The sequence below is a fragment of the Coregonus clupeaformis genome, unplaced genomic scaffold, assembly GCF_020615455.1.
Source record: "Coregonus clupeaformis isolate EN_2021a unplaced genomic scaffold, ASM2061545v1 scaf0109, whole genome shotgun sequence".
Taxonomy (NCBI): domain Eukaryota; kingdom Metazoa; phylum Chordata; class Actinopteri; order Salmoniformes; family Salmonidae; genus Coregonus; species Coregonus clupeaformis.
In genome coordinates this window covers 578,237-601,712 of record NW_025533564.1, presented here as the reverse complement: position 1 = coordinate 601,712, position 23,476 = coordinate 578,237, and the positions used below count along the sequence as shown (strand labels likewise).

Below are 23,476 nucleotides of genomic sequence, written 5' to 3'. Positions count from 1 at the left end.
ACATGCATACAAATATCAATGAAGACACATAGATTGTTCTACGAGGCAGTCGTTTCACTTGACAGTTTATAAACAACTAGTACTGTAATAGTAATAGTGCTAGTAATATGACAGGAATCTATCTAAACAATAAGGAACACCCAGAATGTCCAAACTGTGACATAATGCTAACCAGTCAATCTGCTAGTTAGCCGATGGACTCCATTAAAATCCAACCACACACACAGGCCTTTGAACCCTAATCCATGCTCCACAACCCCCCCAACTCACTGTCTTGAATCAATGTATCATTACCATGCTTTAACCAGCTCCTCTTTAGAGCAATACCATGACATGACAGTAAGCTCAACCCCCCATTTCACATCCCACCACCCTCCCGGTTGGCTAGTAGTCCAACCAATCATGCATGTCAGTGTGGTCAAACCCCCCAGCAGATCTGCACCTGCCCAAGGCTGTGATATTAAAGCAATCCCTTTCCATCCACAGTCCACAGTCCACACGGTCATCAGTGCATCATGCTCTCAGTGTAAAGTCATACACACTGCCCGCATCTGCCAGGGAAATACCCCAGCCATGTTTATAGAGTGAGAGTGTACCCCTTCCCCTTGACCTAAACCCCTTTGATGTTTGGAGATCTGAAGGGTCTGTAAAGGTAAAAGCAGTGTGGTGGTTGAGCTTCCACCATAGCCTCCACCTTACAGATCTGCAAACAGTAAAGCTTTATATGGCCAAAGGGAAGGGGTAGGGAGTAGTTGGGACACACAGTTAGGTACTACATACTTAATTGAGGGACAAATACTGTTCATGGGATTTCAGATACCCTCTCGGGTGATTTTGACATTATGGAAACTCTATAGTAACATTCTGATGAACTAAGATACAATTGTTGAGCTAAAACCAATGTTAAATCAGATCTTAGCTTTTAGCGGAATAGCTCTGCAGGTATTGCGACTTCTCCAATCTGTTCCTTCAGTCACATCAACCTGGACTCAGGGGTAGACGTAAAATAGTCAATGTAAATCCGGAACACTCCAATTAGTATGATATGTTACGTTTTGTATGGTATATATTAATTTGTGGATATCCATCATCCATTTCGTATGATATATTACAAATTACAATTTGTATGATATGTTACGAATAGCAGTTTGTACAATATGTTACAAATTGCAATTCGTACAACATGTTACGAATTTGCAAAACGGATGTTACGAACTCCAATTAGTTGTGGCTAACGTTGGCTAGGTGGCTAGTGGCTAACGCTAACTTTAGCTAGGTTGCTAATGTTAGTTAGGCTAGGGGTTGGGGGTTCGGGGTTAAGGTAAGGGTTAAGGTTAGGGTTAAGAATTAGGTGGAAGGGTTAGCTAACATGCTAAGTAGTTACAAAGTAGCTAAAACGTAGTAAGTAGTTGCAAAGTTGCTAATAAGCTAAAACTCGAAAGTTGTCCGTGATGAGATTCGAACACGCAACCTTTGGGTTGCTACACATTCACATTATACATCCATCCATCCACCCGACCAACACCGTATTTTCGTTTTTGCCTTAAGTTTTTGCCTTCTGTCTTATTTAACCTTACCAAACGTAACATACAGTGCATTCGGAAAGTATTCAGACCCCTTGACTTTTTCCACATTTTGGCACGTTACAGCCTTATTCTAACATTTAAAAAAAAAAATTTTTTATCATCAATCTACACACAATACCCCATAATGACAAAGCAAAAACAGGTTTTTAGAGATTTTTGCTAATTTATTAAAAATAAAAAACAGAAATACCTTATTTACATAAGTATTCAGACTCATTGTTATGAGACTTGAAATTGAGCTCTGGTGCATCCTGTTTCCATTGATCATCCTTGAGATGTTTCTACAACTTGTTTGGAGTCCACCTGTGGTCAATTCAATTGGTTGGAGATTATTTGGAAAGGCACACACCTGTCTATATAAGGTCCCACATTTGACAGTGCATGTCAGAGCAAAAACCAAGCCATGTGGTCAAAGGAATTGTCCGCAGAGCTCCTAGACAGGATTGTGTCGAGGCACAGATCTGGGGAAGGGTACCAAAACGTTTCTGCAGCATTGAAGGTCCCCAAGAACACAATGCCTCCATCATTCTTAAATGGAAGAAGTTTGAGCAAACTGAGCAATCGGGGGAGAAGGGCCTTGGTCAGGGAGGTGACCAAGAACCCGATGGTCACTCTGACAGAGCTCCAGAGTTCCTCTGTGGAGATGGGAGAACCTTCCAGAAGGACAACCATCTCTGCAGCACTCCACCAATCAGGACTTTATGGTAGAGTGGCCAGACGGAAGCCACTCCTCAGTAAAAGGCACACGACAGCCCGCTTGGAGTTTGCCAAAAGGCACCTAAAGGACTCTCAGACCATGAGAAACAAGATTATCTGGTCTGATGAAACCAAGATTGAACTCTTTGGCCTGAATGCCAAGCGTCATGTCTGGAGGAAACCTGTGGGGATGTTTTTCAGCGGCAGGGACTGGGAGACTAGTCAGGATCAAGGGAAAGATGAACGGAGCAAAGTACAGAAAGATCCTTGATGAAAACTTGCTCCAGAGTGCTCAGGACCTCAGACTGGTGTGAAGGTTCACCTTCCAACAGGACAACGACCCTAAGCCCACAGCCAAGACAACGCAGGAGCGGCTTCGGGACAAGTCTCTGAATGTCCTTGAGTGGCCCAGCCAAAGCCCGGACTTGAACCCGTTCAAACATCTCTGGCGAGACCTGAAAATAGCTGTGAGGCGACACTAGCCACCCAACCTGATGGAGAGGATCTGCAGAGAAGAATGGGAGAAACTCCCCAAATATAGGTGTGCCAAGCTTGTAGTGTCATACCCAAGAAGACTTAAGGCTGTAATCGCTGCCAAAGGTGCTTCAACAAAGTACTGAGTAAAGGGTCTGAATACTTATGTAAATGAGATATTTCTGTTTTATTTTATCTAAAAACCTGTTTTTGCTTTGTCATTATGGGGTGTTGAGTGTAGATTGATGAGGGAAAAAAACACATTTTAGAATAAGGCTGTAACGTAACAAAATGTAGAAAAAGTCAAGGGTTCTGAATACTTTCCCAATGCACTGTATCATACTAATTTGAGTGTCCTGGATTTACGTTTACTATGTTACAGTATGTCTAGTCTATGAGACCAGGATGTGACCAGCTTCATCCAAGAGTATCTGCTGTATTTGCAGTTCAATGCATTCAAGAGAGTTCAGTGTTGTTATTCAATTTCCTATAGGCTGCTTTGATCCCCAAAAGTGAGGTTTTGACCAGATGGCATACAGCTTTTGTCAGATTTGACTTTTTGTAGCAGGTTAGGAGAACTAACGTAGCAGGCTAGGATAATTAGGTTAAGATTAGGAAAAGGGTTAGGATTAGCAAAAAAAAAATCAACTTTTGACGTCAATTTGACAAAAGCTGTATCCCTTCTAGCCATGACCCAAAAGCGAGCTGTATGTACTACACACTACTCACACTCTCAGCCTGTAAGATCAAGCTGCACCTCTGGAAGTAAGAAGAGAGGGGGCAGAGTGGCTGTCAATCACAGGGGAAGCACAGCTCATTGGCTGCATGGAGGACAGAATGGATCAAAGGGATACGCCCCCACTATGAAAAGTTCACCATTGGTCAGGTAGACAATGGCATGTCAACTCTGTACATGACTGTGATTGGCCAGGGCTGCTTGTCCAAAAAAAAGGACGAATACTGTGATTGGTTGATGCTGCTAGAGAAGAGATTTCTGGGAGTTGTTGGCTATGCCCAAAACGCATGCTACCCCAGGTGAAAGAACACCACAACACTGACATGCAATGCTGGTACAATGTAAGTACAATGTGAATAAAATGTTACTAGATTAGGAGAAAGTGTATCATCCCACTGAACATTTAAGAAATTAGGCTTAAAAGGTCAAACAGGACTTACCTGAGTGAGCTCGGGGATATCATTTTTGTCAATTCCTATGGTCTGTAAAAGAAGATGTTGACATTTCACCTGAGCCTCCGTATACCATGCTTGTCATACAGGCTGTGGATTGAACTTTTCAACAGTAAAGTGTATTGTCGGATTTTGTCTTTTACCTCAGCGATTTTGAAGACCTCAGAAACCCTGGTCATCCGTGTCAAGAATCTCTTGTAGATCTCCAGCCCGTCTTTGCACTGTCCTCTCTTCATCTGGAAAAATTTCTCTGTGAAGAAAAAGGGGAATGAACATGTTTATTATTACACAAGAACCATTGAGACATTACTATTACATAAAATGAACAGGACCACATCTATTTCCATGTCTTGAATCAAATTTAACCTGTTATATTCATCAAATATAAACAGGCATGATTATTGTCCCAGGAAGTAGAAGAAAAGGGTCAAGCCTTGCCTAATAGATTGATGATCCCGTCATTGTAGCAGGCATATAACTTGATCAGGTCTTTGAACATCAGGAGGAAGCACGCATTGATCACCCCATTGGTCAGTTCATTGGGATGGACCTATAGATAAACAAGGTGAGATTAGATCACACTGAGGATGAGAGATTTGAGTTTAAAGGTAATAGGTTTGTAGGTAACTGCTTGGCAATGGTGGAAAAAGTACCCAATTGTCGTACTTGAGTAAAAGTAAAGACACCTTAATAGAAAATGACTCAAGTAAAAGTGAAAGTCACCCAGTAAAATACTACTTGAGTAAAAGTTTTAAAGTATTTGGTTTTAAATGTACTTAAGTATAAAAAGTAAAAGTATAAATAATTTCAAGTACAGATACCCCAAAAAACAACTTAAGTAGTACTTAAAAGTATTTTTACTTAAGTACTTTACACCACTACTGCTTGGGTTGAGTTGCCAGGTAGTTTAGGTCAGGGCTACCCAACCCTGTTCCTGGAGAGCTAGGTTCTAGGTTTTCGCTCCGAACCCTAATCTAGCACACCTGATCCTAATAATTAACTGATTGATAAGCTGAACTAGGTTAGTTACAACCAGTGGCGACCCATCATTCAGGGCAGGTAGGGCAGAGCCCCACCTGTTTTAAGCCCCACATTATTACCTTAAAAATATCATTGCGTTAATAAAGCTGCATACAAACATGTTCTATTTTTTGCTTTCTTGAGAAAGGCAGCTCCAAAATAAAGGTGTTTCAGCCAAGCTCAATGCTTTCTGTGGTGGTGGTGGTGGGGCAGCCAGCGGAAAATATGGAGCGTAGGGGTTGGTAATGTTCTCTAGTTGCACCATGATTGGGTAATACTCTCTAGTTGCGCCGTGATTGGCTTAGTGTTCTGTCACTCATGGGGACACTACGTCACCGCCAACTCTAAGGGTAGAGCTCGAAAATTCTAACCCCTTGGGTGCTGCCATAGAGTTACATTAGAAGTGAATGTGAAGGGCTCGGCAAATGTGGTTGCCGACGCCCTATCACGGGTTTAATAACTGGGGATGCGTTGGTTTTTGTTATTGTAAACTGTATGTTTGCATTTTTTTGTGGTGGGCGTGTTACGTTCCCCAGTTTCTGTGTTGTGGGTTGTGTATTTTCATGTATGTATTTCAGGAAATGGGTTCCTGAAATTCCCCAACAAGCAGCTGATTGGTCGATGAACATTGATGATTGGAGAGCTGACCCCGCGCCCTCATCAGGACGCAGCTGTCTCCAATTACCAACTCCTTCTGATGCTCAGAAAGGGGGGGAGACCAGAATGGCTGAGAGTTATAGCATGTTGGTTGTTGCTAAGACATTTGGTATGTACTGTGTAGTTGTTGCTGTGAGAACCAATTGTAATGTTTTGTGTTAGTTTGTTGCTTAGAAAGTTTCTTTAATGTCCTGAGTTCGTTTTTTTTCTCAGGTTTTGTTGTGAACCAGTTTGTGCTATTTTGTTTTATTTGTTCCCAAGGGGGGAAGGGGAAGGCACCTAGGGAGTGCTTAGGCAAGAGGCCCGCGGGCATACATTACCCGTAGAAGTAAACTGTCTATGCACACTAGGAAAGACCTGGGCGGACCATCCCTTGTATTTTGGTTAGTGCACCAGGTGGTGCTAGTTAAGTAAGTAGTGGGTAGGCAAGTAAGGTAGGAGAGGGGGCTTTGATATTTACTTTCTTTGATTTGGTTCCGTCCAGCCCCTTTTCCCCAAACTTACCGTGCGAAGGAATAAATTCCCTGTTAACGGTATTCTCTGCCTTTTGTCATCCTTACTCACACCTACAGTCCCATACCTCTTTCACAACACGGAGAGTTGAGTTGTAGCAGGGTGTTGCGTTCCCTCTTCCGAGAGGAGTGCGTAACACCCATCCAAGAAGGCTCAAGGTCATTGGCCACAGATAAAATGACGTCAAATCACATTATATCTACAGTAGCTTTGATTGGACTGAATATGTCAACATCATACTTTAAAATCTTGGCTAGCAAGCTAGCAGTCATCATCATGAATCAAGTCGACAATCTACTGGCAAATGCTTTTTAATCCTTGTCATATGAAGAGAAAAAATGAAGAGAAATTATAGCTAAAACGTATCGGTGCTCATCGATCATTGGACATAAACATTACACAACAAGTTGGAAATCGCAAATTCAACAATGAGTGGTTTGGAAGGAATTAGTGGCTAACTGCAAGCATTGCAAAGCAATCACTAGCATGCTATTCAGTGGAGTGGCTGTGTGGTCCCAAGTCTGAATTTAAGGGTCTCTTTTCCAAGCTTAAAATTATAGACATTCAACATTGGCCATGCTGTCAGTACAACATGATTTCTGCCACGCTCAAAACAACTGTTAACTCGGAACTGGGAAATCTGACTTCAGTGAGTTCAAGACAACTGGTAACTCAGGAAAAAACGAGCTCAGACTGGGAAAATACGTTTTCAACGGTCATCCAGCTCGGAATTGTATGTCGGGAACTCGGGCCTCTTTCTAGAGCTACGACCTGAAGATCACTGACGTCATCATAATTTGACCTTGTTTTTTTTCAGAGTTCCCAGTTGTCTTGAAAGCGCCATAAATCCAAAGTATGCCAGACTTTGATTACAAATTTTGATGACAAAATTTGCCCACAAAGGTCTATTTTCCCCTCTTAATTTCGCCTACTGGTCTGACTTGGTGGTGCACATGTAGCCTATTACCTGTTTTAGATTAATGTAATCATTGAATATTGTAAGAGCTTTCATTGTCTGCTTGTATGCCCCCTTTATTTATCCTACGGTTCTGACTTGGTGTACAGGGAGAACACTGTAAGAACGGCCCATGTTCTGAATTCTGTCACTGTACATTTAAAAGTGCTGAACAAATAGTTATATTGACTACGTCCGTCCTAGCTCGCTCATTAATGTCTTAATCAAAATTACGGATTGCCTCTTATGAGCTTGTCGTCCCCTTATGCCATAGTTTGTACATCTCAATTGTCAGTAGAAACCACATTTGTTTAAGCAACTCAGCCATATCAGCTATGTTTTTTTTAAGGCAGTAAATGAGGCTGAATGAACAGTTTCGCTGCCAGACAAGGCTCCACTGATAGCCAGGTGTAGTAGTGGTAAGGTGTTGGGACTGCTGTTGGGACTCTGCTGTTGGGACAGCTTTATGTAGGCCCTAACAGTTTGTGGGCACTGTTTGTCACCGTTATAGAGCAATTAATATATTATTTAGTGTTGTGTTGTGTTGTATAGTGACTTTGTTGGCATGCACCCCCCCCCCCAAAAAAATGATTTGCCCCATCAAGATTTACATGCTAAAATCGCCTCTGGTTACAACTGGGGTTGGAGCCAAAACCTACAGGAGGGTAGCTCTCCAGGAACAGGGTTGGAGAGCTTTGGTTTAGGTTATTGTTGAGGCATGGGGCATAACAGGAGGTGGCCTAGCAATCACAATAACTATAATGTGACAAAGTAGACCTATGTACTGCATGTAAATGTTGTGTTTCATTGCGTTGTGTTGTACTGTGCTGTACGGTTGTCTATTACGTGAATACTGTATGTCTAATGTTACATGACTCTTGGCTGTCCGACAAAAATGTCCTTCCTAATGGATACAAATATCCTCATCATAATACTCACATCAAACTCCAGCAGGGCGTCTATCTGGCTCTGCAGAGTTGGCATTCCTTTCAACAGCTTCTCTACGGGCATCGTCCTCATCACCCCCTCAGCTCTGAGACGGACAGACAGACAGACAGAGGACAAAGGAGCAAAGACATGGTACAGTATGAGAAAACCCAGAATGTTGGTTTGAGGTCCATTAAAAAAACATTGTGGAGAGTTTTTTATCCAGTTGTTTGTGTTGATGATCTGACGATTTTAACGTTGTCGATATGTTCTTTGTTTTTCTGTGCTGGGTGTATTGGTACTTATTTGTATTATCTGGCGTAGTCAGATTTTCCCATTAGTGGATCAATAAGATCCATTAAAAACATTGTGGAGCATACAATAATGTGCTGCCATTTATTTTTCCAGCAATATGAGATGAGAGGAAACAACTTAATACTCTCTACATTGGGATAAACAACATATAGACCTCTGGGACAGTGAGTCTATAGTGAAGTACTGTAGATAGGTGTGATCCTGTGGCGCTAGCAACACAAAAGGGAGTGTCCTGTATGGCTCAGTTGGTAGAGTATGGTGTGTGCAATGCCAGGACTGTGGGTTTGATTCCCAGGACCTCCCATACATAAAAATTTATGCACGCATGACTATAAGTTGCTTTGGATAAATGTCTGCTAAATGGCATATATTATTCAATTCTTGCAGGGATCACATGCACGTACTAAAGACTTAAACACTCACTGTATTGTTAGTGGCTTTGCATGAAAGCTTCTGCTAAGTGGCATTTACAATTATATTATTACTAGAGATCTGCCAAGGCCTTGTGATACAACACTAACACAGCAACAGCTTTACATGGATCCAGCTTCCTAACTACTTTAGGTAAGACACCTGACATGAGACACTAGGTCAGAGACAGCTCTACCTGCACACCTGGCTGTTCTGTCTGTCTGCCACATGGCTGGCACAGACTATGCTGTGGGACCTTGTGTCTGCCAGAAAAACGCAACAGTCTGGACAGGAGCCTAAGTAATAGCTCACTCTGTAGTCTGTATTCAGACTGTGTAGTCTGTATTCATCTGTCTGTTTCTGTACAGGCACAGGCATGGACAGCCCACTCTGCCCTCACCCACAGTGCAATCACAGAGTTTTTAAACCCAGAGGCACAACTTCGCGATACTTCCGGGAACGCTTGTGAAACAGACCAAACCGGGGTTTGGAGTTTGAGAAGTCAATGAGAAAAGTGAATAATTCTTCCTTAATTGTAAATTTTTGCAAGTCACAACCTAGATTCGAGCCAATGTATTAGGTAGTTCAACATGTTACTACTCCAACCTTGTGAAAGTGACAAACTGACACGTTTTTATTTTAGTCAAAAACAACTTTATATCGAAGGAGTGCCTTTGATTTGACGGCCAGCACATGCGCAGTTCGGTGCGAGACGACCGTTAGACACAATAACGTGTTTTTACGCATGAGCTTGCTAGCCAACGTTGCCATGATATCGCCTACAACTGTGATCAGGAATTTCTATTGGAGAAGCAGTTTTAGCCTATCTTCATACGGTACTTTCTTTGGTGCAACCCTGGCTTTAAGATGAATCACTCCCACCTACTGACAGGACCCCTGAGACTGACAGACAGGTCAGGTGGCTGTGATTCTGCCAAGTGTTGTCTCTATGAGAAATAGAATGTACATCTATTTCTATGTTTTTATACTGAACAAAAATATAAACACAACATGCAACAATTTCAACGATTTTACTGAGATACAGTTCATTTAAGGAAATCACTCAATTGAAATAAATTCATTAGGCCCTAATATATGGATTTCACATGACTGGGCAGGGGCGCAGCCATGGGTGGGCCTGGGAGGGCATAGGATCACCCACTTGGGAACAAGGCCCACCCACTGGGGAGCCAGTCCCAGCCAATCAGAATGAGTTTTCCCCAACAAAAGGGCTTTATTACAGACAGAACTACTCCTCAGTTTCATCAGCTGTCCGGGTGGCTGGTCTCAGACGATCCCACAGGTGAAGAAGTCGGATGTGGAGGTCCTGGGCTGGCCTGGTTTCACGTGGTCTGTGGTTGTGAGGCCGGTTGGACGTACTGCCAAATTCTCTAAAACGACGTTGGAGGCAGCTTATGGTAGAGAAATTAACATTCAGCTCTCTGGCAACAGCTATGTTGGACATTACTGCAGTCAGAATGCCAATTGCACACTCCCTCAAAACTTGAGACATCTGTGGCATTGTATTGTGTGACAAAACTGCACATTTTAGAGTGGCCTTTTATTGTCTCCAGCACAAGGTTCACCTGTGTAATGAATCATCCTGTTTAATCAGCTTCTTGATATGCCACACCTGTCAGGTGGATGGATTCTTTTGGCAAAGGAGAAATGCTGACTAACAGAGATGTAAACAAATGTGTGCACAAAATCTGAGAGAAATAAGCTTTTTGTGCATATGGAACATTTCTGGAATCTTTTATTTCACCTCATGAAACATGGGACCAACACTTTACATCTTGCGTTTATATTTTTGTTCAGTATACACTACCAGTCAAAAGTTTTAGAACACCTACTCATTCAAGGGTTTTTCTTTATTTTTACTATTTTCTACATTGTAGAATAGTAGTAAAGACATCACAATAACACATATGGAATCATGTATTAACCCAAAAAGTGTTAAACAAATCAAAATATATGTTATATTTGAGATTCTTCAAATAGCCACCCTTTGCGTTGATGACAGCTTTGCACACTCTTGGCATTCTCTCAACCAGCTTCACCTGGAATGCTATTCCAACGGTCTTGAAGGAGTTCCCACATATGCTTAGCACTTGCTGGCTGCTTTTCCTTCACTCTGCGGTCCGACTCATCCCAAACCATCTCAATTTGGTTGAGGTTGGGGGATTGTGGAGGCCAGGTCATCTGATGCAGCACTCCATCCCTCTCCTTCTTGGTAAAATAGCCCTTACACAGCCTGGAGGTGGGTTGGGTCATTGTCCTGTTGAAAAACAAATGATAGTCCCTCTAAGCCCAAACCAGATGGGATGGCGTATCGCTGCAGAATGCTGTGGTAGCCATGCTTGTTAAGTGCGCCTTGAATTCTAAATCAATCACAGACAGTGTCACCAGCAAAGCACCCCCACACCATAACACCTCCTCCTCCATGCTTTACGGCGGGAAATACACATGCAGAGATCATCTGTTCACCCCCACCGCGTCTCACAAAGACACAGCGGTTGGAACAAAAAATCTCACATTTGGACTCCAGACCAAAGGACACATTTCCACCGGTCTAATGTCCATTGCTCGTGTTTCTTGGACCAAGCAAGTCTCTTCTTCTTATTGGTGTCCTTTATTAGTGGTTTCTTTGCGGCAAAATCGACCATGAAGGCCTGATTCACACAGTCTCCTCTGAACAGTTGATGTTGAGATGTGTCTGTTCCTTGAACTCTGTGAAGCATTTATTTGGGCTGCAATTTCTGAGGCTGGTAACTCTAATGAACTTATCCTCTGCAGCAGAGGTAACTCTGGGTCTTCCATTCCTGTGGCGGTCCTCATGATTGCCAGTTTCATCATAGCCCTTGATGGTTTTTGCGACTGCAAAGTTCTTGAAATGTTCCGTATTGACTGACCTTCATGTCTTTAAGTAATGATGGACTGTCGTTTCTCTTTGCTTATTTCAGCTGTTCTTGCCATAATATGGACTTGGTCTTCTACCGAATAGGGCGATCTTCTGTATATCCCCCCTACTTTGTCACAACACAACTGATTGGCTCAAACGCGTTAAGAAGGAAATAAATTCCACAAATTAACTTTTAAGAAGGCACACCTGTTAAATAAAATGCATTCCAGGTGACTACCTCATGAAGCTGGTTGAGAGAATGCCAAGCGTGTGCAAAGCTGTCATGTGCAAAGCTCTCACGTCACCCCCCTCCTCCGCACACTCCACTGGCTTCCAGTTGAAGCTCGCATCTGTTACAAGACCATGGTGCTTGCCTATGGAGCTGTGAGGGGAACGGCACCTCCGTACCTTCAGGCTCTGATCAGTCCCTACACCCAAACGAGGGCATTGCGTTCATCCACCTCTGGCCTGCTGGCTCCCCTTCCTCTGCGGAAGCATAGTTCCCGCTCAGCCCAGTCAAAACTGTTCGCTGCTCTGGCACCCCCAATGGTGGAACAAGCTCCCTCACGACGCCAGGACAGCGGAGTCACTCACCACCTTCCGGAGACATTTGAAACCCCACCTCTTTAAGGAATACCTGGGATAGGATAAAGTAATCCTTCTACCCCTCCCTTACCCCAACCCACCCCCCCCCCCCAAAAAAAATAAAAAATAAAATAAAATAAGAATAAAAAAATAAAAAAATAAAATAAAACATATTTAAAATTATAAATATACAATAAAAAAATAATAAAAAAACATTGTAAAGTGGTTATCCCACTGGCTATAAGGTGAATGCACCAATTTGTAAGTCGCTCTGGATAAGAGCGTCTGCTAAATGACGTAAATGTATGTAAATGTAAATCAAGGCAAAGGGTGGCTATTTAAAATATATTTGATTTGTTTAACACGTTTTTGTTACTACATGATTCCATATGTGTTATTTCATAGTTTTGATGTCTTAACTATTATTCTACAATGTAGAAAATAGTAAAAATAAAGAAAAACCCTTGAATGAGTAGGTGTTCTAAAACTTTTGACCGGTAGTGTATATGTTTCTGAGGGGGTGGGAGGGTGAAGGGTGAAAACATATCTTGTGTATTGCAGCTAGACAGTGTGCTTTGCTCTATTCAAAGCTTGATATTAATTTTAAAAAAGCCATAAAGAGAAGAGGTTGAAATTTAATTAAAGAATTTAAGCAGCACTGATGGAGAGGATAGACAGAGTTATTGAGAGACAACATACCCCTTCTTCACTCTGCCAAAGTCGAAGGACATCTGTCTGTAAGCGAACGCTTTCTCGTTGAGGTACCGGCTGTAGCGTCTGATAAACGTGGACATGTCATAGCCTGGGGGAGGAACAACAGGCCAATGTCACCTCCACGTCTCCATAGAAACAACACCCCACAGAGGACCATTTCCATCACCAGAGAAACCAATTTACATCGCCATGGGAGACCGTATCAATCACCATGGACACAGTTTTACAGTGATCACCCTGGGTGACAGCTTGACTGGACATCAGAGCGGGTTGTTTGGTAAATGCAGGGAGGGGAGGGGCTGCCGGAGCAAGTGTTAACTCACCATGGGAGCCAGTTTTGTCCAGAAAGTTACTGAGGTTGAAGAGGGTGTTCCTGGAGGCAAGGAACTGGAGGAACCTCTGAGGAAGAGAGACAGAAAGAGAGAGAGAGACAGAGAGAGAAAGAGAGAGGGAAGAAAGAGAGAGAAAGAGAGAGGGAAGAAAGAGAGAGAGAGAGAGAGAGAGAGAGAGAGAGAGAGAGAGAGAGAGAGAGAGAGAGAGAGAGAGAGAGAGAGAGAGAGAGAGAGAGAGAGAGAGAGAGAGAGAGAGAGAGAGAGAGAGAGAGAGAGAGAGGAGAAAGAGAGAGAGAAAGAGAGAGAGAAAGAGAGAGAGGGAAGAGAGAGATTGAGTGAGAGAGAGAAGAGAGAAGAGAGAGGGGGAGAGAGCGAGAGAGAGAGAGAGAGAGAGAGAGAGAGAGAGAGAGAGAGAGAGAAAGAGAGAGAGAATACACACCAGTCAGAGGAGGAGACAGGATCAATACACTAAAACAACAAACCAGCTCAGCAAATTATTGAGTCTGTTATGCTAAAGAACCAGACATTTTGACAGGTATTAAAACACATACACATTAAAACACACACACACACACACACACACACTCACACACAAACACACAACTACCTTTAAAATATAATTATCTTCAAAGGATTGAATGAGTCACAAAAGGAAATGGATTAGACGTGTAATTTCAGAGGAGCTGTTTCATATTATAAACACATAATTGTGTTGAGGAGGAACTGGAATTCATGTGAAAAGTGTGATATGATCATGCTGCAGCTTAATTGATTACAGAGAGCCAACATCAAAGAGAACAGCGCCTGAGTGGGAGGGTGAGAATGAGAATGCTTCTGCTTATATTCAGAATGTATCACCCACCACAGAATAATACATGAATGACAAATAGGCACCTATGGAGGAATTGTGAAACATGACAAGAAAAGCATACTCTGTACACACTCACACCTATATACATGATACGTGTACGCACACACACACACACACATACACACCTGGGATTTCATTTACACTCTTAATTCAAAAGTCAAAGCCCAGTTTAATGAGGTGAAATAAATTAGGGTGGCAGGTAGCCTAGTGGTTAGAGTGTTGGACCAGCAACTGAAAGGTTGCTGGTTCAAATATCCAAGCTGACTATGTGAAAAATATGTCGAGGTGCCCTTGATCAAGGCACTTAACCCTAATTTGCTCCAGGGGCGCTGTACTACTATGTCTGACCCTATAAAGCAACACATTTCACTGCACCTATCTGGTGTAGGTGACAATAAAACATATATTTTTGTAATGGTGTGATACTGTAGTACACTCCTTCTCCCTCTTTCAGACAGCGTACAGTCTCATATCAACAGACACACTCCAGACGTTGAGCTAAACCCCACACATCTGTCTCTACACATAAGGCTCTGGAGAAATGTATGCTGAGGGGCTGTAATTCACTGGCCAGTCAAATACACACCCACACACACAAACATGTACAAACACAGATGCACGCACATACATACACTGTGATGAGATTAATAATGTTGGGAGGAAGGGCATATGAATGAAGAGACCTCTTCAAAAAGCCAGTTACCCTGTGTCTCCAATGGCAACATTAGTGCACATGTCCTCTTCCCCATTGATTTCTCCTCCACAGACACTGAGTTTAATTTCATTATCACAGTGTGTCCGTTCGACATGACACAGCTCTCTCTCTCTCTCTCTCTCTCTCTCTCTCTCTCTCTCTCTCTCTCTCTCTCTCTCTCTCTCTCTCTCTCTCTCTCTCTCTCTCTCTCTCTCTCTCTCTCTCTCTCTCTCTCTCTCTCTCTCTCTCTCTCTCTCTCCTCCTCTCTCTCTCTCTCTCTCTCTCTCTCTCTCCTCTCTCTCTCTCTCTCTCTCTCTCTCTCTCTCTCTCTCTCTCTCTCTCTCTCTCTCTCTCTCCATGCTGGGAGTGTTTGGTGCATGCTGGGAATTGTTTGAGTGAGTGCTAAGTGCGAGTGTTGTGTAGAGTTAGATATCCTGGGTTTTCTTTCAGTTTTCCTTTTCTTAGTGATATCCTTTTTTCTTCTATGCATGATTAAGGTTATTATTTCTATTTTCTTGTTGTGGTAGAATTAAGTATATTGTTTTTCGTGTCGAAATTACCCTAATTTTGGTGGGGATGGCGGCCCAAATGGGGACGCCGTCCCTGTCACTTCGGCATGGCTTTAGGTGTGTTACTGAAGCTTCTGTCATGGTGGAGGAGTTTCTGGTCGCCGTAGGAGAGAAGGTAGGATATGAGAATGTTGCTTATGCGTCACGGATAAATAAAGCGGTGGTGGTATTTCTTAAAGAAGAGCGCCTTGTTGATCGTATTGTTGAGCATGGCGTACTTCTTAAAGGAATGTTTATTCAAGTTACGCCGCTTTTTTCTCTGTCAACAAGGGTAACGATTTCAAATGTACCGCCGTTTATTCCAAATGAGCTATTGGAGCGCGAGTTATTGCGCTTTGGGAAGTTTGCAAGTTCAATTAAGGTTGTCCCGTTGGGTTGCAAACACCCGGCGTTGAAACAGGTTATGTCGTTTCGGCGACAGGTGTTTATGTTTTTGGACTCACCGGAGCAGACTTTGGAGTTATTGTTTAAAGTCAAGTATGACAATAGACTGTATATGGCTTATGCTAGTACGGGTAGTCAACAGTGTTTTGAGTGTGGGGATGTTGGTCATAAGCGATATGCAGAGGGAGGCAGAGGGAGGGGCGCAGGTGGTCATCGTAACGCCTGGGGCCACTGATGTAGGGAGAGGTGGGCTGACAGCGGTAGACCAGCCACAAGCATCTGTTGCTGAGGAACAAGTTGTCCGTGTTGAGGGCACAGAGTTGCAACTTGTACCAGAGGGAAATGTTATGCAGCAGAAAAATATTGTTGTAGAAGGTAAGGATGGATCTGAAGAGCCATTTCCTCAGACTGGTGAGGAGGTGCCCAGTATGAGTGCTGGGGTGCAGGAGGGGGTTCATGTGGAGCTAGGCTCCCAGGCAGTGGAGGAGATTCCCACTACGAGTAATAGGGTACAGGAGGGGGTTCATGTGGAGCTAATCTCCCAGGTAGTGGAGGAGATGCCCACTACAAGTAATGGGTTACAGGAGGGGGTTCATGTGGAGCTAATCTCCCAGGTAGTGGAGGAGATGCCCACTATGAGTGCTGGGGTACAGGAGGGGGTTCATGTGGAGCTAGGCTCCCAGGCAGTGGAGGAGATTCCCACTACGAGTAATAGGGTACAGGAGGGGGTTCATGTGGAGCTAGGCTCCCTGGTAGTGGAGGAGATGCCCACTACGAGTATTGGGTTTCAGGTGGGGCTAGTCTCCCAGGTAGTGGAGGAGATGCCTGGTACGAGTGATGGGGTGCAAGTGGGGAGTGTTGAAAGGGATGTGGTAGAGGGGAGTCAGTGGTCTGTGGCCTCAGTTGTGGAGGATCAGGAGAAGGATATGGATATCTCTCTTGATACGATATCAGCTGGTGAGGACTCAATTTATGATCTAGAGGAGGTAAATGGGTTTCTGGATCAGACTTTTGGGAAATCTGTCAAATTGGCAGATTATTTTGATGTTGATAAGTTTGTGAGGTCAGCTGTGATGTTACAGAAGATGGTGGGGTTAGACGAGTTGAGTGAGAAGAAGCGAATTCGCTTGAGGAAATTTGTTACTGCTGTTGCAGCAGCAAAAGTTGGTGGGAAACGTGGTCAGGTTAAGAGAACATTTAAATAATGATGATGATTATGCCTCATAGGGTGTTTTATACTCTTTGTCTGGTTTCTCTGTGGTATCTTCTGCTTTTCCTTTTTCTTTTCTATATGGAGATACTAAGGGTAGTTTCTCTCAATATTAATGGAGGAAGGGACAGGAATAAGAGGGATTGGGTATTAGAAGTAATAAAACAGAAAAGGCTTAATTTAGTTTTCCTACAGGAGACACATAGTGATGAGGAAAATGAGGTTGACTGGGGTATGTGGTGGGAGGGGCAGCATATGGTACTAATTTCAGTGCTGGGGTGGCAATCTTGTTTTCCTCAGGCTTAGGGGTGACTGTGGTATCTACAACAGAGATTGTCAAGGGTCGGGTTTTATTGGTCAAGGTGGATGTTATGTTTTTTTTGTTTGTTTTTTTAATGTTTATGCTCCTAATGAGGGTACAGAGCGTATTGTTGGTTTTGATAAAATAAAGGAACCCTTAAGACAGTGTGACCAAGAGGGGTGTATGGTTTTAGGAGGGGACCGGAACTGTACAGTGGATTTTACTGTTGATCGCACCGCTGAAGAACCTCACCTGCGGTCAGCCACTTGCCTGTCTGGTCTGTTAACTGAGTTTGAGCTTTCTGATGTGTGGAGAGTAAGGAATGCAAAAGTTAGGCAGTACACATGGCTAAAAGTTAATGAAGGTCATGGCAGTGCAGCAAAGTTAGACAGGTTGTATGTATCTGAGCAATACTGTAGTAGGGTTGGAAGGTGTGACATTACTCCTGTGGGTTTCTTTGATCACCATATTGTCACTGTTGATATTCACTTGTCCTGTCCACGAAGGTCATCATCTTATTGGTATTTTAATGTTAAATTGTTACATGATGTCATGTTTTGTGAAAGGTTTTTGTTGTTTTGGGAAAAATGGAGGGTTACAAAAGGGAATTTTGAGTCCTTGAGACAATGGTGGGAGGTTGGGAAGGCCCAAATACGATTATTTTGTCAACAGTATACTGCTCTGTCTCGAACTGAAGTTAAAGAGACTATCAGGGCCCTTGAACAGGACATCAAATCTATTGAATTGAAGTTGCTCACTCAGAATGACCCCGGACTAGTCATGAACTTACAGGACAAGAAACATGAACTGAGGTCGTTTCTGCATGAAAGAGTGAAGGGTGCCTTGATTAGGTCTCGTTTCGCTTCCCTCAAGGATATGGATGCTCCTAGCGCTTAAAAAAAAAACCTAGGACAGTCATTGCAACGTAAACAGATGGTCTGCCTTCGTCTCCCTGATGGAAAGGTGACCACGGATGACAGTGAAATGCGTCAACATGCCGTGGATTTCTACTCTGCCCTCTATAAGGCGGAGGATTGTGACTCTCTGTGTACTGAACAGTTGTTACACGGTCTTCCTCAATTGGGACCTGAGCAAAGAGTCGTATTGGACTCTGACATTACACTGCAAGAGCTGTCCACAGCAGTTATGCAGCTCTCAACAGGCCGAGCCCCTGGCATTGATGGTTTACCATCTGAGTTTTATAAGCACTTTTGGGGGTCTATTGGGAAGGATTTTTATGAAGTGGTGTGTGAATCTTTTCATGAGGGCTCTCTTCCTGTATCTTGTCAACGTGCAGTACTTTCACTGTTGCCAAAAAAGGGGGATTTGGCTCTCATAAAAAATTGGAGACCTGTTGCTTTGCTGTGTGCAGAATATAAAATGGTTTCTAAATGTCTCTCAAACAGGTTGAAAGAGTATCTGGGATTGTTGGTCCACAAGGACCAGTCCTACTGTGTACCTGATCGCTCTATTGTTGACAACTTGTTTCTAATAAGAGATGTTTTAGACATTTGTAAACTGTCTGATGTAAATGGGTTTAAGTGGGTTTACTTTCTTTGGATCAGGAGAAGGCTTTTGATCGTGTGGACCACCAGTACTTGTTTAAAACAATGAAAGCCTTTGGGTTTGGGGATGTTTTTTTGTCTTGGATGAATTTACTGTATGCTGGGGCCTCGTGTATGGTGAAGGTGGGGGGTGGTTTGAGTTGCCCCATCCCTGTCCAAAGGGGCATCAGGCAGGGATGCCCAATTTCAGGGCAGTTATATAGTCTGGCGATTGAACCAATGCTTTGTTTTTTAAGAGCGAAGCTTACTGGTTTCTCTGTGCCAGGTGTAATGAAGGGTCCCACGATAGCACTGTCTGCGTATGCAGACGACGTGACAGTTTTTATTACAGGGGGTGAGGATGTTAAGGTTCTCTCAAACGCTTTAAAGGTGTATGAGGGGGCCTCCTCAGCTAGAGTCAATTGGGGAAAGAGTGAAGCGCTGTGGGCAGGTCAGCTTCAGATGGGGTCCGCTCCACGGTTACCAGGGGGGGCTTCAGTGGGGCAGAGATGGGATGAAGACTTTGGGGGTTTTTCTAGGCTCTGATGTCTTTCAGAAAAATAACTGGGAGGGTGTAGTGGAGAAAGTGTGTGCCAGACTGTCAAGATGGAAATGGGTGCTGCCCCAGCTGTCTTATAGGGGAAGGGTACTGGTAGCAAATAATCTTACTGCCTCTACCCTGTGGCACAGACTAATGATTTTGCAGCCACCAAAGGGTCTGATACAAGAGCATCAGAGGACCCTTGTCAATTTCTTCTGGTCTGGACAACACTGGATTAAAGCTGCAGCCCTGTACCTGCCACTGCACGAGGGTAGGCAAGGCCTGGTGGACATTTCCTCTAGGATCATGGCTTTCCGGCTTCAAGCAGCCCAGAGACTGTTGTACAGTGACGGTTCTAGCTGGGTTGACAAAGCCTACACATTGATGAGGAGAGCGGGCTGTTTGGGCTTAGACAAGCACCTTTTCCTCTTAAAGCTGGAGGGGGTGAGTTGCCTTGCCTGACTCCATTTTATGAGTCTGTTATGCAGGCTTGGAGAGTTCTGGTCAAGTCCCGTAAGGCCTGCACGCCACCAGGGATGTGGCTTTTTGCCATCCAGTCCCGTGTTCTGGGTTCAGCTAGCCTACGTTCATGCCTGTTAGGCGTGGGGTGTACTAAGCTGGGTCATCTGATGCGGAACAGGAATAGGTCGTTGGAGGAGCTGGGAGAAAGAGCGGGGTTCCGATCGTCTCGCCTACTGAGGAAGGTCGTCGCTGAGGTCTGTGACTCCTTGCCAGTACTTCATCTGCAGTATGTGACTGACACTTCCAATTCTGATCGGTGGAAGGAGGGTCTGGATTATGTGTTCCCTGCACTGATTGTTAGTGCTGCGGCGGGGGCATTCGAGGAGGACGTGGGGATGCTGCTTTCCTTCGATACCCCAGAGCTGGGGGAGTTCAAGGAGGTGGGAAAGAAGGGCATGTACAGAATATGTGTAAAGGTGTCCCATGCCTCTTCCCTGGAAGGGGTAAAATCGACGAGGTGGGTGGGTGTGCTTGGTCCAGGTGCCTCCCCAAAAGGCTGTTGGCGATCATTATACAAACTGCCTATTGATAAGAGGACAGCTGACCTCCAATGGAGGATAATACATGGAGCCATAGCCACCAACATGTATCTGGTACACCTGGATCTTACTGTTGGGGAGGGGTGTCCATTCTGTGCTGAGTCAAACTCTGGCACATCTGTTTTTACAGTGTCCCAGGTTGGTCGGGATGATTGACCTGATCACTAATTGGTTCTCAACGTTGGGAGAGGTTTTCTCTTCCCAACTGTATATATTTGGGCCAAAGTACAGGTTTAGTCAAAAAGGTGTAGTTGTGTTGCTTAATTTTGTGTTAGGGGCAGCAAAATTAGCGATATGGAAGACCCGAAAGAACAGTATTCGGGGACAGGGGTCTGTGGATGTGGTGGGAATGCTGGAGGGAATGTTGGCAGCAAGAATAAGGGTTGAGTTTGCCTATTATAAACTTGTCAACAATATTGATATTTTTATGAGTATATGGGGTATTCAGAGGCTGTTGTGTTTAGTTACTGTGGAGGAGGAATTGGAGTTGTGTATTTAATTGATGTGTAACTACGGTTTTGTATGAGTATTTATTGTGTGGTGGGCTCCCAGACCCAATAAAGATGATTTAAAAATCTCTCCTCTCTCTCTCTCTCTCTCTCTCTCTCTCTCTCTCTCTCTCTCTCTCTCTCTCTCTCTCTCTCTCTCTCTCTCTCTCTCTCTCTCTCTCTCTCTCTCTCTCTCTCTCTCTCTCTCTCTCTCTCTCTCTCTCTCTCTCTCTCTCTCTCTCTCTCTCTCTCTCTCTCTCTCTCTCTCTCTCTCTCTCTCTCTCTCTCTCTCTCTCTCTCTCTCTCTCTCTCTCTCTCTCTCTCTCTCACACTGAGTGCACAAAACATTAGGAACACCTGCTCTTTCCATGACATAGACTGACCAGGTGAATCCAGGTGAAAGCTATGATCCCTTATTGATGTCACCTGTTAAATCAACTTCAATTAGTGTAGATGAAGGGGAGGAGACAGGTTAAATAAGGATTTTTCAGAGATTTATGAGATCTGCAAAAAATAATTCAGCAGGATAATTCCCCATGCCACAAGGCTAGGAGTGTCCAGGAATGGTTCCACGAACATGACAGTGAATTCAGCTTACTGCAGTGGCCTGCCCCGACACCAGATCTCATTCCAATTGAGCATCTGTGGGATGAGATGGAACGAGCAATTCGGACAAGAGATCAGCTACCAGCCAACTTGACACAACTGTGGGAAGCATTGGAGCCAACATGGGCCAGCATCCCTGTGGAATGCTTTAGAGACCTTGTAAACCCTGACGAATTGAGGCTGTTCTGAGGGCAAAAGGGGTGCAACTCAATATTAGGTGTTCCTAATGTTTTGTACACTCAGTGTATATCAGACAAACAGGCTTATAACCTAACCTTAACAAACCCTCCAGAGCAGAGATAGCCAAACCTCCACCTGGAAAGCTACTGGGTATGCAGGTTTGTGCTCCAGCCCTTCTTTAACACACCTGATTCAGCTAATCAAGGTCAGAATATGACATGTCAAAGCAGGGCAAGAGCAAAAGCCTACATACCCAGTAGCTCTCCAGGAGGAGGGTTAGACTAAAAAAAAAAAAAAAAAACTCAACATGTCCAATACAACCAAAATATATAAACAAGAGCCAATCAAGAGCCTTTTAACTAAAGGCCCTCCCATACGAACAGTAGTGGTGGAGCTGGCTTTCACTCACCTCATTGCCAGAGACCATCATGTGATGCGTTGTGATCAGGGCCTTGAACACCACCACCCAGCTGGCATTGGTGGCCCTCTCAAACAATGTGTCCGCCATCTGTGGGATGTTCACATTGGACTCCTTGGTGGCCTCAATCAGGTCTGGGAGAGAATAATGAAGAGAAATACAGTGTTTCATTCAATTTTCCCATACATGTAATGTACAATTCCCATGCATAATCTCTATAACCCCATACATAATTAGGCTTGGTAAATTTTTACCATGATCAGGTCTGAGGGAACAGTGACAATGATAGGTTACAAACAGGTTACAAACTGTACAAATAGGTTACAAACTCTCCATGTCCTTTACATTGAGTGTAATCTATGTCATTTTGACAATGTATTTCCCACCGGACCTATCGCTTTAAACCAGTTCATTATTACCGGTAAGCCTGATCTTCTGCTTCCTGGACATAGTTACATTGGCTGGTCCTGAACTGACAGACAGACAGAGCATCCTATTGTCAATAGTGTCCTTTCATCACCCGGTTACACTGACACAGGTAGAGTACAGAGAGAGGAGAAGAGAGAAGAGAGTGGAATTTCTCTACAATTGTGAAAGAAAGGCATCACTCTGGGCAGAGCTAGAGAGACAGAGAGCCAGAGAGAGTGGTGGTGCCATCCGAGCAGACAGACAGGGTGGGAAATTTCAAGCTGTTCTGCCTCCCCCTTACCAACACAAATCAGCCAACATGTGCTCAGAGAGAATCTATTTACTGTGGCGGGATAGGCTGGTTCCTCAGTCACCCTTGGTAGTTTTCAGTCAAATTCCTCATATAAATGCCTGATATATGAGATATTACAGATGAGTTTGCAGCTCAGAAAGAGGGAGGAACTCGCTCTATGAACAGAAAATAGGTCATAGCTATCAAGTCCTGCATGGGCGAAGAAGTGAGTCACACACAGTACAATATATCTCTGTCACTCTGCCAAAAGAGGATAAGTTCATTAGAGTTACCAACCTCTGAAATTGCAGCCCAAATAAATGCTTCACAGAGTTCAAGTAACAGACACATCTCAACATCAACTGTTCAGAGGGGACTGTGTGAATCAGGCCTTCATGGTCAAAATGCTGCAAATAAACCACTACTAAAGGACACCAATAAGAAGACGAGACCTGCTTGGGCCAAGAAACACGAGCAATGGACAATGGACGAGCAATGGACATTAGACCGGTGGAAATGTATCCTTTGGTCTGGAGTCCAAATTTGAGATTTTTGGTTCCAACCGCCGTGTGAGACGCGGTGTGGCTGAACGGATGATCTCCGCATGTGTATTTCCCACCGTAAAGCATGAAGG

The 23,476-nt window shown here is 43.9% G+C and overlaps 1 protein-coding gene across 5 annotated transcripts in view; it reads right to left on the bottom strand.

Moving 5' to 3' along the window:
• Positions 1-23,476, bottom strand: part of LOC121555963 (clathrin coat assembly protein AP180) — a 76,132-nt gene that overhangs the window by 24,225 nt on the left and 28,431 nt on the right. For all 5 annotated transcript variants that reach the window (XM_041869812.2, XM_041869811.2, XM_041869813.2 and 2 more), the window contains exons 3-9: positions 22,134-22,276; positions 13,267-13,342; positions 12,929-13,031; positions 8,029-8,122; positions 4,383-4,494; positions 4,088-4,194; positions 3,933-3,974 (exon numbers count right to left, since the gene is read on the bottom strand). In XM_041869812.2, the coding sequence (XP_041725746.1) occupies positions 3,933-3,974; positions 4,088-4,194; positions 4,383-4,494; positions 8,029-8,122; positions 12,929-13,031; positions 13,267-13,342; positions 22,134-22,276 (677 nt within the window). The remainder of the gene's footprint in view (positions 1-3,932; positions 3,975-4,087; positions 4,195-4,382; positions 4,495-8,028; positions 8,123-12,928; positions 13,032-13,266; positions 13,343-22,133; positions 22,277-23,476) is intronic.